Source organism: Pristiophorus japonicus, chromosome 16 (genome assembly GCF_044704955.1).
Source record: "Pristiophorus japonicus isolate sPriJap1 chromosome 16, sPriJap1.hap1, whole genome shotgun sequence".
NCBI classification, from domain to species: Eukaryota; Metazoa; Chordata; class Chondrichthyes; family Pristiophoridae; genus Pristiophorus; species Pristiophorus japonicus.
The window spans coordinates 91167392-91180308 of NC_091992.1; the positions used below are offsets into that span (position 1 = coordinate 91167392).

General features: G+C 41.8%; 1 protein-coding gene across 2 annotated transcripts in view; it reads left to right on the forward strand.

The window, feature by feature from the left end:
• The window catches only part of LOC139226653 (dynein axonemal heavy chain 9-like), a 285314-nt gene that overhangs the window by 228453 nt on the left and 43944 nt on the right, over positions 1 to 12917 (forward strand). For both annotated transcript variants that reach the window (XM_070857558.1, XM_070857559.1), the window contains exon 20: positions 10565 to 10747. In XM_070857558.1, the coding sequence (XP_070713659.1) occupies positions 10565 to 10747 (183 nt within the window). The remainder of the gene's footprint in view (positions 1 to 10564; positions 10748 to 12917) is intronic.

The window sequence follows — 12917 nt, forward strand, 5'->3', positions numbered from 1 at the left end:
ACCCCCAGAATTACTCCAATCTCTTGGCCACCCTCCATCCTTTGCAAACTTCAGTTCTTGCAAAACTCTGCTGCTCATATCCTATCTCGCACCAAGTCCTGCCCGCCCATTACACCGCTCTCTTTGGCCTCCTTCTGCTCCCGATCTCCCAACTCACCACATTTAACATTCTCATCCTTGTGTTTAAATCCCTTTGTGGCCTCACCCCTCCCTATCTTTGTAAATTCATCCAGCCCTACAACCTCACCGAACTCCCCATTCCTTTGACTCTGGCCTCGTGCATCTTCCCTTCTCTTTTCCACTCCATTGACGAGAGTCACTTCAACCACCTAGGTCGCTCTCTCTTGAATTCCCTCCCTAATCCCCTCCACTTATCCAACACCTTCTCTTCCTTTAAGACCCACCTCTTTGGTTTTGTATTTAATCGACCTTCCTAATCTCCTTTAGCGTTTTTAACTCATGCCTCTGTGAAACGCCTCAATACATTTTTCTACATTAAAGGCAGGATTTAAATCTGCATTGTTGTTGTACTGAGGGAGAGAAGAACTACTCTTATTCTATAAAACGCATCTTGTGTGTGTCAGTTTATAGGCTTCAGAACAATGCTATAGATTATGTTTTGGGGCTGTATCTTCAAAGGAAACTTTCTATGTTTTTTTTTATTCATTCATGGGAGGTGGGCGTCACTGGACCAGCATTTATTGCCCATTCCTAATTGCCCTTCAGAAGGTGGTGGTGGTGAGCTGCCATTTCAAAGGGCAGTTAAGAGTCAACCACATTGGCCAGACCAGGTAAGGATGGCAGATTTCCTTCCGTAAAGGACATTAGTGAACCAGATTGGCGTTGGCAACAATCTGATAGTTTCATGGTCACCATTACTCATACTAGCATTTTGTATTCGAGATGTATTTAATTAATTAAATTTAAATTCCCCAGCTGCTGTGTGGGATTTGAACTCTTCCAGATCATTTAGTCCCGACCTCTGGATTACTAGTCCAGTAACATTACCGTTCCCCATGCTACCCCCGGACCAATTTATATGCAGTGTTTATTTGTCTTCTTTTAATTGAGATTCCAGATGCTCAGAGTCCTTCAACTGACTCCTGGCATTGGTGCTGTTAAATCCAGTACTTTACATCGGTAGCACATTTGTAAACCCAGATTTTCCTGTAATTGGAAGTCTGCTGCTGAACTATGGAAAATTGGTGAACAGTATAAATGTCATAAGAACACAAGAGCTAGGAGCAGGAGTAGGCCATTTGGCCCCTCGCATCTGCTCCGCCATTCAAAAAGATAATGGCTGATCTGATCTTGGTCTCAACTCCACTTCCCTGCCCGCTCCCCATAACCCTTGACTCCCTTACCATTCAAAAATCTGTCCATCTCCACCTTTGAATATATTTAATGACCCAGCCTCCACAGCCCAGTGGGGTAGAGAATTACAAAGATTCACAACCCTCAGAGAGGAAATTCCTCCTCATTTCCATTTTAAATAGGCGACTCCTTATTCTGAAACTATGCCCCCTGGTTCCCCCACGAGGGGAAACATCCTCTCTGCATCTACCCTGTCAAGCCCCCTCAAAATCTTATACGTTTCAATAAGATCACCTCTCATTCTTCTAAACTCCAATGAGTATAGGCCCAATCTGCTCAAAATTTCTTCATAAGACAACTCTTCATCACAGGAATCAACCTCATGAACCTTCTCTGAACTGCCTCCAATGCAACTATATCCCTTCTTAAATAAGTAGACCAAAACTGTACGCAGTACTCCAGGTGTGGTCTCACCAATACCCTGTACAGTTGTAGCAGGACTTACCTGCTTTTATATTCCATCCCCCTTCCAATAACGGCCAACATTCCATTTGCCTTCCTAATTACTTGCTGTACCTGCATGCTAACTTTGGAGTTTTATGTACAAGGACGCCAGATCCATCTGTACCGCAACATTTTGTAATCTCTCTCCATTTAAATAATAATTTCATTTTTCCTACCAAAGTGGATAACCTCACATTTAACTACATTATACTCCATCTGCCAAATTTTTGCCCACTCACTTAGCCAATCTATATCCCTTTGCAGATTCTTTGCATCCTCCTCACAACTTGTTTTCTCACCTATCTTAGTATCATCAGCACATTTGGCTACATGACACTCGGTCCCTTCATTCAAGTCATTAATATAGATTGTAAATAGTTGAGGCCCCAGCACTGATCCCTGTGGCACCCCATTAGTTCCAGTTTGCCAACCTGAAAATGACCCATTTATCCCAACTCTCCCTTTTCTGTTAATTATCCAATCCTCTATCCATGCTAAGATATTATCCCTAAACCCCATGAGCTTTTATCTTATGCAGTAACCTTTTATGTTGCATCTTATCAAATGCCTTCTAGAAATCCAAACACACACCATATGCTGGTTCCCCTTTATCCACCCTGTTCGTTACATCCTCAAAGAACTCCAACAAATTTGTTAATCATGATATCCCTTTCATAAAACCATGCTGACACTGCTTGACTATATTATGATTTTCCTAATGTCCTGCTACTACTTCCTTAATAATGGACTCCAGCAATTTTCCCAACAACAGACGTTAGGCTAACTGGTCTATAGTTTCCTGCTTTCTGTCTCCCTCCTTTCTGAAATAGGAGCATTACATTTGCGGTTTTCCAACCTCTCCAGAATTCAGGATATTTTGGTAGATTCCAACCAATGCATCCACTATCTCTGCAGCCACTTATTTAAGACATTAGGATGCAGGCCATCAGGCCCAGGGGACATGTCCACCTTTAATCTCTTAAGTTTGCCTGTACTTTTTCTCTAGTGATAGTGATTGTATTATGTTCCCCCCCCCTCCCAATAGCCCCTTTTTAATCAATTTTTGGGATGTTTTTAGTGTCTTCTACCATGAAGACAAAATTAAAAGCTCTATCAGAATGCACGGAGCATTCGTAACAAGATAGATGAGTTGACGGAACAAATAGAAATAAATGGGTATGATCTGATAGCCATTACAGAGACGTGGTTGCAAAGTGACCAAGGCTGGGAACTGAATATTCAGCAATATTTGCCCTTTTGGAAGGATAGGCAGAAAGGAAAAGGAGGTGGGATAGCTCAGTTAATAAAGGATGAGATCAGTGCAGTAGTGATAAATGATATTGGCTCAGAAGATCAAGATGTAGAATCAGTTTGGGTGGAGATAAGAAATAATAAGGGAAAGTCACTGGTGGGAGTAGTCTATAGGCCCCCTAACAGTAGCTACACTGTAGGACAGAGTATTAATCAAGAAATCATGGAGGCATGTAAGAAAGGTACGGCAATAATCATAGGTGATTTTAATCTTCATATAGATTGGACAAAACAAATTGGCAAAGGTAGCCTTGAGGAAGAGTTCATAGGGTGTATTCAGGATGGTTTCTTAGAACAATATGTTGTGGAACCAAACAGGGAGCATGCTATTTTAGATCTCATAATGTGTAATGAGATAGGATTAACTAATGGTCTCATAGTAGACCATGAAGACCGATTCAAAATATTTGTTCAAAGTCTCTGCCATTTCCCTGTTTCCCATTATTAATTCCCCAGCCTCATCCTCTAAGGCAGGGGTGGATAATTATTTGGGCTGGAGGGTCACTTAACAAGTTTTGGTGAGCTGATGAGGGCCGCCCACCAATGTTGCCTTTAAGACGTGTGGCTACACGGTCGCGCAACAATCACGTGGTCCTGCGCAGGCCCCTCTGCAGCTCCTGCCGCTGGAAGAGATACTGCGCATGCGCAGCTGCATAATGGCCGGCCGCGCAGCACATTTAAAGGGACCGCGCGCAAAAGAAATTTGGAGGGAACATTTCATAAACGTAAACAGAAATTTAAATAGTAGTCAGATGCTATCTTACATACACAACATGTATCGGATACTGCCTAGAAATGAATCAAAGATAAATGTTGAAAATGTTATGGTCTCTTCTGGTCTCTGTAAATAAGTGCTGTGAAATAGAACTGTACCCTCTTTCGAGCCTGTGTCAGCATCAATCCCCACCTCAGTCATCCTTATGTCCCTCTGCAAAGATTACTAATGCCGTCCCATTTGGTGCCAGATGAGAACTCCCCTGCCGTCGTACTCTGGATACCGGGAGAGGCAGTCACTTTCTCCGGTAAAAGAGTTGTGGAGATGAGCAGCCATGACTCGACTCTAAAATGGATAGAGCATATTTGAGTATGCAGTGCATTCTGGGTACGGACGTCCACCATTGGGGCCCAGAATCACGGAACGGATCCTTTTAAGATCGGGTCAGGGAGATTCACTTTTGTGAATTATTAATTTGAAGGAAGTATTACTATGGTTTTACTGCTCTAAGGGACTCTTTTCCTTTTTATATACTTGTAGAAGTTCTTACTGTCTGTTTTTATATTTCTTGCTAGTTTGCTAGTTTGCTCTCAAAAACGATGTTCTCTCTCTCTATTATTTTTTTATTTGTCCTTTGCTGGTTTCTAAAAATTTCCCAAACCTCTGGCCTTCCACTATTCTTCGCAACATTGTATACTTTTGTTTTTAATTTGATACCATCCTTTACTTCCTTAGTTAGCCATAGATGGTTCATCCTTCTCAAAGTCTTTCTGTCTCACTGGAATATATATTTTCTGAGAGTTCTGAAATATCTCGTTACATTTTGCCACTGCTCATCTATCGTCATACACATTAATCTATTTTCCCAGTCCACTTTAGCCAACTCTGCCTTCATACCTTTCTAACTGCCTTTATTTAAGTTCAGGACACTAGTTTGAGACCAAGCTTTCTCACTCTCAAACGGAATTTGAAAATCTACCATGCTATGATCACTCTTTCCAAGAGGATCCTTTACTATGAGACCATTAGTTAATCCTATCTCATTACACATTACGATATCTAAAGTAGCCTGCTCCCTGTTTGGTTCCACAACATATTGTTCTAAGAAACCATTCCGAATATACACTATGAACTCTTCTTCAAGGCTACCTTTGCCAATTTGTTTTGTCCAATCTATATGAAGATTAAAATCACCTATGATTATTGCCGTACCTTTCTTACATGCCTCCATGATTTCTTGATAAATACTCTGTCCTACAGTGTAGCTACTGTTAGGGGGCCTATAGACTACTCCCACCAGTGACTTTCCCTTATTATTTCTTATCTCCACCCAAACTGATTCTACATCTTGATCTTCTAAGCCAATATCATTTATCACTACTGCACTGATCTCATCTTTTATTAACTGAGCTATCCCACCTCCTTTTCCTTTCTGCCTATCCTTCCAAATGGCAACTATCGCTGAATATTCAATTCCCAGCCTTGATTACCTTGCAACCATGTCTCTGTAATGGCAATCAGATCATACCCATTTATTTCTATTTGTTCCGTCAACTCATCTATCTTGTTACGAATGCTGTGTGCATTCTGATAGAGCTTTTAATTTAGTCTTTTTGCAATTTTTCCCTACTCTGACCCCATTTTCTGAAGCACTCTTATGTTTATACGCTCTGTCCCTTCCTGTCACACTCTGGTTATCATTACCCCTATCGCTACACTGCACTATTGCCTTCTCCTTTCTTTTTGATTTTTTAAATTTCCGTTCACCTGAGCCCGCCCCCCCCCCACCCCCCACTATTTAGTTTAAAGCCCTATTTCCAGCCCTAGTTATTCGATTCACCAGGAGCTAGCTCAGCGATTAAGAGCATGAATCCTAAGTGGTTGACTTTTCCCTAAATCGAGGGTACTATGACCAATGGTGCCAGTGTAACTAAGCCTCTGCCATTTACTGGGGGTTCACAAGACTTATGGTTGAAGGCTGGAGGAGCTCCCGAGGGATTTTAAGGCCCAAATGTTTCCACAGCGTTTGACTTTCCACATTCATTAATTACTAAAAATGCCAAAGAAGGAAGAGACTAATTATTATTGCTTTGAAAACATGAGTTTTTCAAGTACAGCATTATTTGGTATTACTTGCTAATTGATCTATCAAACATTGCGGAAATGATTGTGTAGCTTTACAGTGAGTGCACGTTACTTTAAATGGAGCAAGGATAGGAAATGGTCATGTAGAACAGTGATTAACATTCAATAAATGTGCATTGTTACATTGATCGAACATTCTTATCCATGCACCTAATGGTAAGTTATGTTTCTTGGTATTGAGACAGGAAGAATTAGCGTCTACATGAAACATGATCAAGATTTATTATGTTGGCAACTTATCTCTTGACATCTAAACGGATTCTGAGCCGGCTACACAGTGAAGTTCGATATAGGATTTGCTCAGCCATTATAAAGAAAGGCTGTGTCACTGCCCTATCATCTACACAAGGTTATGGTTACCAAAGGCCAAGGGCTTCATCACAGTAGAAATTGGAGAGTGAGTTAATCGTGGGATGCTCTATTAACAATGACTTGAGAGAGTAATTGGCAGGTGGGAAATGGTATGCCTGCAAATAGATTGCACTTGTAAAATCTCCGAAAGTAATCAGATTTTTTCTTTTTAATATATTCAGTTGTGAAAATAATTGGATCCACTTTACGCATTTGTCTTCGATTCGACATTGGATTACATTTCCTGTATATAAAGAATACAATATTCTTGGGGCAGCAGCTAAAGAGTTAATGTGTGTCGTAAGAATTAGGAGCAGGTGTAGGCCATTCGGCCCTCCCCCCCCCCCGCCCGAGCCTGTTCCGCCATGTTCCTCATGTTTTCTGACTTTCATAATCATTGTTCTTCAGGGTTCAATCCCTTGAAGAAATATTGAGCCCGACTAAACTATTGGCATTCCTTTTGGTGAACTTGCTGGGTTTAATGATCTCCGCTCAACAGCCCACTCTGGGTACCACAGGCAAACTGGATTAATAAACCTCTTATTAAAGTTCTCGAGTCCAGATGTGATAATCTACAAGGTAGTGCATATACTGTGTGTAAATTCTGTTCACGTACAGTAACAAATGTGAATTCCAGAGGGAATGTTGTGCAAGCCCTTAATATATCTTTTTTTTTAAGTGTGGCAAATTTTGGTGGGAAATGCAGTCCTTTTCGGTGCTTGTGCCATCAGTCAAACACTGTGCAGACAGCGGTTTGCTGAATTCACTAATCACACCGCTTCAACAGATACCTGTCTCCCTCTCACTGTGGCACAGCTCTCTCATTGAATACTAACAATCAAAATATTTATGTGTCCAATTAATTATTAAATGAAACTGACCATGTACGCATTTTAAGATTCCTAGCATACCCACCTTTTATTGAAATGATCTGTTTGAAATCCCGGGAATAGTGCTGACTAGTGCCAAACCAGTTAATTTCACTGCGAGTGTTTACCTCAGGGAAAACTGGAAAATATATCCTTGTAATAAAGTCACGGCGATAGCTGTAAAACAGAGCAAATTGGTGGGATTTTTCTTCAGCTTCATTAATCTCCCTCACTGTACTTTTCCCTCTTGTAGTGCAGTGTCAGTCGTGGCTCAGTGTCAGAAGGTTGTGGTTTGAAGTCCCACTCTAGGGACTTGAGCACAATAATCTAGGCTGACACTCCAGTGCAGTGCTGAGGGAGTGCTGCACTGTCGGAGCTGCCATCTTTCGGATTAGACGTTAAACCGAGGCCCCGTCTGCTCTCTCAGCTGGACATAAAAGATCCCATGGCACTATTTTGAAGAAAAGCAGGGGAGTTAGCCTCAGTGTCCTGGCCAATATTTATCCCTCAATCAACATAACAAAACAAATTATCTAGTCCATTATCACATTACTGTTTGTGGGAACTTGCCGTGCACAAATTGGCTACTGCGTTTCCCATATTACAACAGTGACTCCGCTTCAAAAGTACTTCATTGGCTGTAAAGTGCTTTGCGATGTATGGTGGTCATGAAAGGCACTTTTTAAATGCAAGTCTTTCTTCTAAGGCCTTTTTTGTTCAACAATATATCTTCAGATACCACAGTAGTCAAAGACAGATGAAATCTTTTGTTCAGCACCATTTTTAAGTTTTAAGATGGATACAGGTGAGCAAATGCCAAGTGTCACTAATAGACCCTTAGTCAACAAGGCCTCAAATTTATTCAAAGTTACTGCTGAATTCCCATCATAACTCTGGCAGCATCTCTGCCTGCCTCTTACAAGACCAGTGATTCCAAAAGGGGTGACACTTTGAGCTCCCACTTCCCTGCCTCAAAGTGGGGTCAGATCACCAAATAACAAGAGGTGTATCAGCCTTCAGATGAGTGCAAATGGGCTCCGTGAAGGGGGAAAGGGACCAGGTGAGTGGAATTGCTGGACACCCAAAGAACAGGTTAGATATTTAACAAATTAATTGGAGCAGTCTTCTTGTATAAGGGGCAAGGAGGGAGCCGGATAGTGTATGTGTGTGTGTGTGTGTGTGTGTGGTGGCGGGGGGGGGGGGGGGGGTGCGGAGGGCAGAATAAATTAGGCACTTCTCCAATTGTTGGCAGTCATTAGACTTTCAGACTGCATCAGGCAGGCAGCCACACAAGATGTGCCTCTATGGCACAAAGGCTTACCAACCCATTCGGATGTCGTGTCCTCCCACTGATCTGCAAACTTCAACAGGAGCAGTACAGGAGGTGTGATCCCAGTGTGATTGGTAGCAGTGCAGCCTGCAGATTTTATGAGTCCTTTACATGATCTTTTTATGTATGTGCACACCTTGGAGCTGTGTCTCCCTGCAGTCACCTAAAAATACAATAGAACTGACTGAACTTGAGTGGGCTGCTGCCCATTTATAACTGGTTCGAGCAGCTTAACGCACCTCAGAAAAATAATGGAATCCCTACTAAAGGAGAAAATAGAACATCTAGAAACCAAATATATAATAACGAATAGTCAGCATGGATTTCAAAAGGGAAAGTCTTGCTTGACCAACCTTTTTGAAGAGGTAACAGAGAAAGTAGACAAGGGTAATGCGGTAGATGTAATTTATCTAGACTTTCAAAAGGCCTTCGATAAGGTACCCCTTAATAGACTGATGAAGATGGTCAGAGAATGCAGAGTCAGGGGAAAAGTAGCAGAATGGATAGCTAGCTGGTTTCAAGACAGAAAGCAGAGAGTAAGGGTAAAAGATAGCTATTCACAGTGGTAGAAGGTGGATAGTGGTGTTCCACAGGGATGAGTGCTGGGACCACTGATGTTTATGATTTATATTAACAATTCAGAGTTTGAAATCAGAAACAGAATTTCTAAATTTATGGATGACACCAAATTGGGGCAATAGACAATGCCGAGGAGGACTGTAACAAATTACAAGAGGACATTAATAAACTTGCAGAATGGGCATATAATTGGCAAATGAAGTTCAACACAGATAAATGTGAGGTATTCAATTTTAGTAGAAAGAATAGGGAAGTCACATTTTACTTGGAGGGTGCGAATCTCGGTGGGGTAGAGGAAAAAGGGATCTCAGAGTACAAATACATAAATAACTAAAAGTTGCGACACAGGTTAGTAAGGCTATAAAAAAAGCAAACCAAGCATTAGAGTTTATTTCTACAGGTATAGAATTGAAAAGTAGGGAAGTTATGCTAAACCTGTATCGAACCTTGGTTGGACCACATGGGCTTTTACTTTTATGACCAGTCTGCCATGTGGGACCTTCTCAAAAGCTTTGCTAAAATCCATGTAGACTACATCAAATGCGCTAACTTCATCGACCCTCTTATTTAGCTCTTCAAAAAATTCAATCAAGTTAGTCCCATAACAAATCCATGCTGATTATCCTTGATTAATCTGAGCCTTTCTAAATGATGATTAATATTGTCCCTCAAAACCTTTGTCCAATAATTTTCCCACCAATGAGGTTACGCTGACTGGCCTGTAATCACTCGATCTATCCATTTCTCCCCTTTTAAATATGTTACAAGGTTAGCAGTCCTCTAGTCCTCTGGCACAACACCTGCAGCCAGAGACGATTGGAAAATGATGGGCAGAGCCTCTGCTATTTCCTCCCTTGATACTCTTAACGATTATTTTAAAGGTTTAATTTGAGGAACTGGCTCAGTTGAAGCTGTGATGAAAGGCAGTTTAAGAAAATCAGTCACGTAATACTTGGCTTGTTGTACGAGTCCCTGAAAACGCCTTTTGAAGGAAATAAAGCACAACTTTGTGGAATTTAAAATCTTAGCCCTGATGGTACACTGGTTAGTGAAACTGTAAATATACTCTCCCTAGCGTGTATTATATTAAACAAATGTTTAATAATCCACATAATTCAGTTAAAGACATGAACCCTCAAAACAAAGTTTTTTTCCCCGATGCACTCCATCCATTGCTAAAATATCTGCAATCCTTTTTTAAATCTGCCCTTCAAAACTTGCAACTAACTCTCACTGTTAAAAGCACTGACTCATAAATAATATCCGCTGTTGAATTGGCCATTAATACTGTTGTCATATGTCACTACCAAATGCAGAGTGAAACCTGGATCACCTTCGAAGTAGTGACAGAGGAACCAAAGATCTGTCCCATTACTTGGAAAACTACCAGGGCTCAATAATGTGGAGAATCTCACTAGCTCTCCCTCCTGTCCTTTGACATTCCAGGTAAAGGCTATTTTGGATGAGGTAGTGGAGAGGTTACCAGAGGAGTTTAACGTCCTGGAGCTGATGAGCAAGGCGGAGGAGCGGACACCCTACATCGTGGTGGCTTTTCAGGAGTGTGAGCGAATGAATACTCTTACATCGGAAATTAGGCGCTCACTGAAGGAGCTGGACCTGGGATTGAAGGTATGTTGTAAAACATCCCAAAGGCTAAATCAAACTATCTGCTTTTTAAGATTTGGGGAGGAAAAAAAGAACAAATTTATGAAAATTATCAATTTCTTGAGGATCTAGTAAGCCTTGGATTACTGAGGGAAAACTCTGAACAATGATCCATGAATATAAATGTTTCTGCTTGAATTCTCAATTACTATACAGCATTTCGCTTGCAATGGAAGAACTTTAAAAAAGTGTACAGTGCTTGCATGTGCTTATAAAGAAAGAACTTACATTTAGATAGCATCTTTCATGACTTCAGGATGCATCAAATAACTTTACATTGAATTATTTACTTTCCAAGTACAGTCACCATTGTTATATAGATCTCACTCGTTCGTCCCCATTATAAATCTCAGCACTGGTGAGTCCCCCAATGTCCTCCCCGTGACATGTCTGTTGGGGGAAAAGTAATTTTGGCTGAGGGAATAAAGCCAGTTTCCACAAGGGTCACTTTGATGCAGAGCTTTGTTCTTTGAAGCGAGGTTTGCAGTCTAGATTCCATTGTCTCCACCACCCCGCCCCCCCAACTACTCCATTATTAAGGACCTGTCATTTGTTAAACAAAACCTGCAGATGCTGGCAATCTGAAACAAAGGTAATGTTAAGCACTGTACAGTTGTACAATTCAATCTGCCCACGCTGATTGGAGCGTGGGCAGGTATAGCAGGAGCGGCGAGGTCAGGGTGAAGGAGCGGCGAGGGATTGCAGAGCGACGTGATCGGGGCCCAGGAGAGGCGTGAGTTATGAGGCCCCGAAGAGGTGTGGGCCCAGGGGCAGCACGGACCAGCCCACACTGCAATATGTGGGCGCACTAGGTCCATGCAGCAGAGCTGGTCTCCAGTCGTCTTGGTTAATCCTTGCCACTGGGCCAAGACCTAGCTCTGTCAAGCCCGTGTGGTGGCTGGTGTGCAACGGCCACCCCACATTAAAAAAATCCACGCACAGGCATCTTCCACCCTTCAGGATGTAGTTCTGGACCTGGAATATTAGGTCCTTCATTGAAATACCTGTGAACTCATCCCTTTTTGGCGTGGAAGCAAGCCATCCTCAATACGAGAAACTGCCTATGATGATGACAGATCAGCAGCACGGCAGTTAATTGTGCACAGCAAGTCCCACAAACAACAATGAGATAAATAACGAGTTAATCTGAATTGAGGGATAAATGTTGGCCAGGACATGAGGAGAACGTCTCCTGGTCTTCTTCAAATAGTTCCATGGATCTTTTATGATCACCTGAGCAGGCAGATGGAGCCTTGGTTTAACATCCCATTTTAAAGATGGCATTTCTGACAATGCAGCACCCCCTCAGTACTGCACTGAAATGCTGAATACCTGGAATGGGGCTTCATCTCACAACTTCTAAGGCGAGAGTGCTAAGCTGAAACTCACGGTATTCAATTTATATTAAAAGCCACTGTGAAGAAACTTGTGGTGTTTAAAAAAAACTCTAAGCATTTGCGATGCGTTTAGCTGTGTTTGGACCCCGGCCAGGCAGAACCACGTCGGCATTGCTTGGCTCCTGCCTGGCATAAACTGTCTTGTTTAGGGCCAACTGTGTATTTGTCCAGACACATACAGGGACAGCTAGAAATGTAAGTGTTTGGAATTGCAGAGGAGTTGAGAGGTGCATAATGGACAGCTGATGAATATCACTTGTTTTACGCTAAACAAAATCAAAACAAATACTCACACTTAATGCTCTTAATTAATCATAAAACCAATTTCTCATACATCATTGTGGATTTCTGAACAAATAGAACCTGATTCTCTGAGACAATCATTCCCACTAAACCTTTCCTTACTACTGCTTATTCTACTGCTTATTCTCATCTTTGTTTACAAATCCCTCCATGGCCTCGCTCCTCCCTATATAATCTCCTTCAGCCTCACAACCCTCCCGAGATGACTGCATTCCTCAAATTCTGCTCTCTTGAGCATCCCTGATTATAACTGCTCAACCATTGGTGGCTGCCTGGGCCCTAAGCTCTGGAACTCCCTCCCTAAACCTCTCCCCCTCTCTATTTCTCTTTCCTCCTTTAAGATGCTCCTTAAAACCTACCTCTTTGACCGAGCTTTGACCTGACCTGCTATAATTTCTTCTTATGTGGCTCAATATCAAATTTATTTGTTTTGT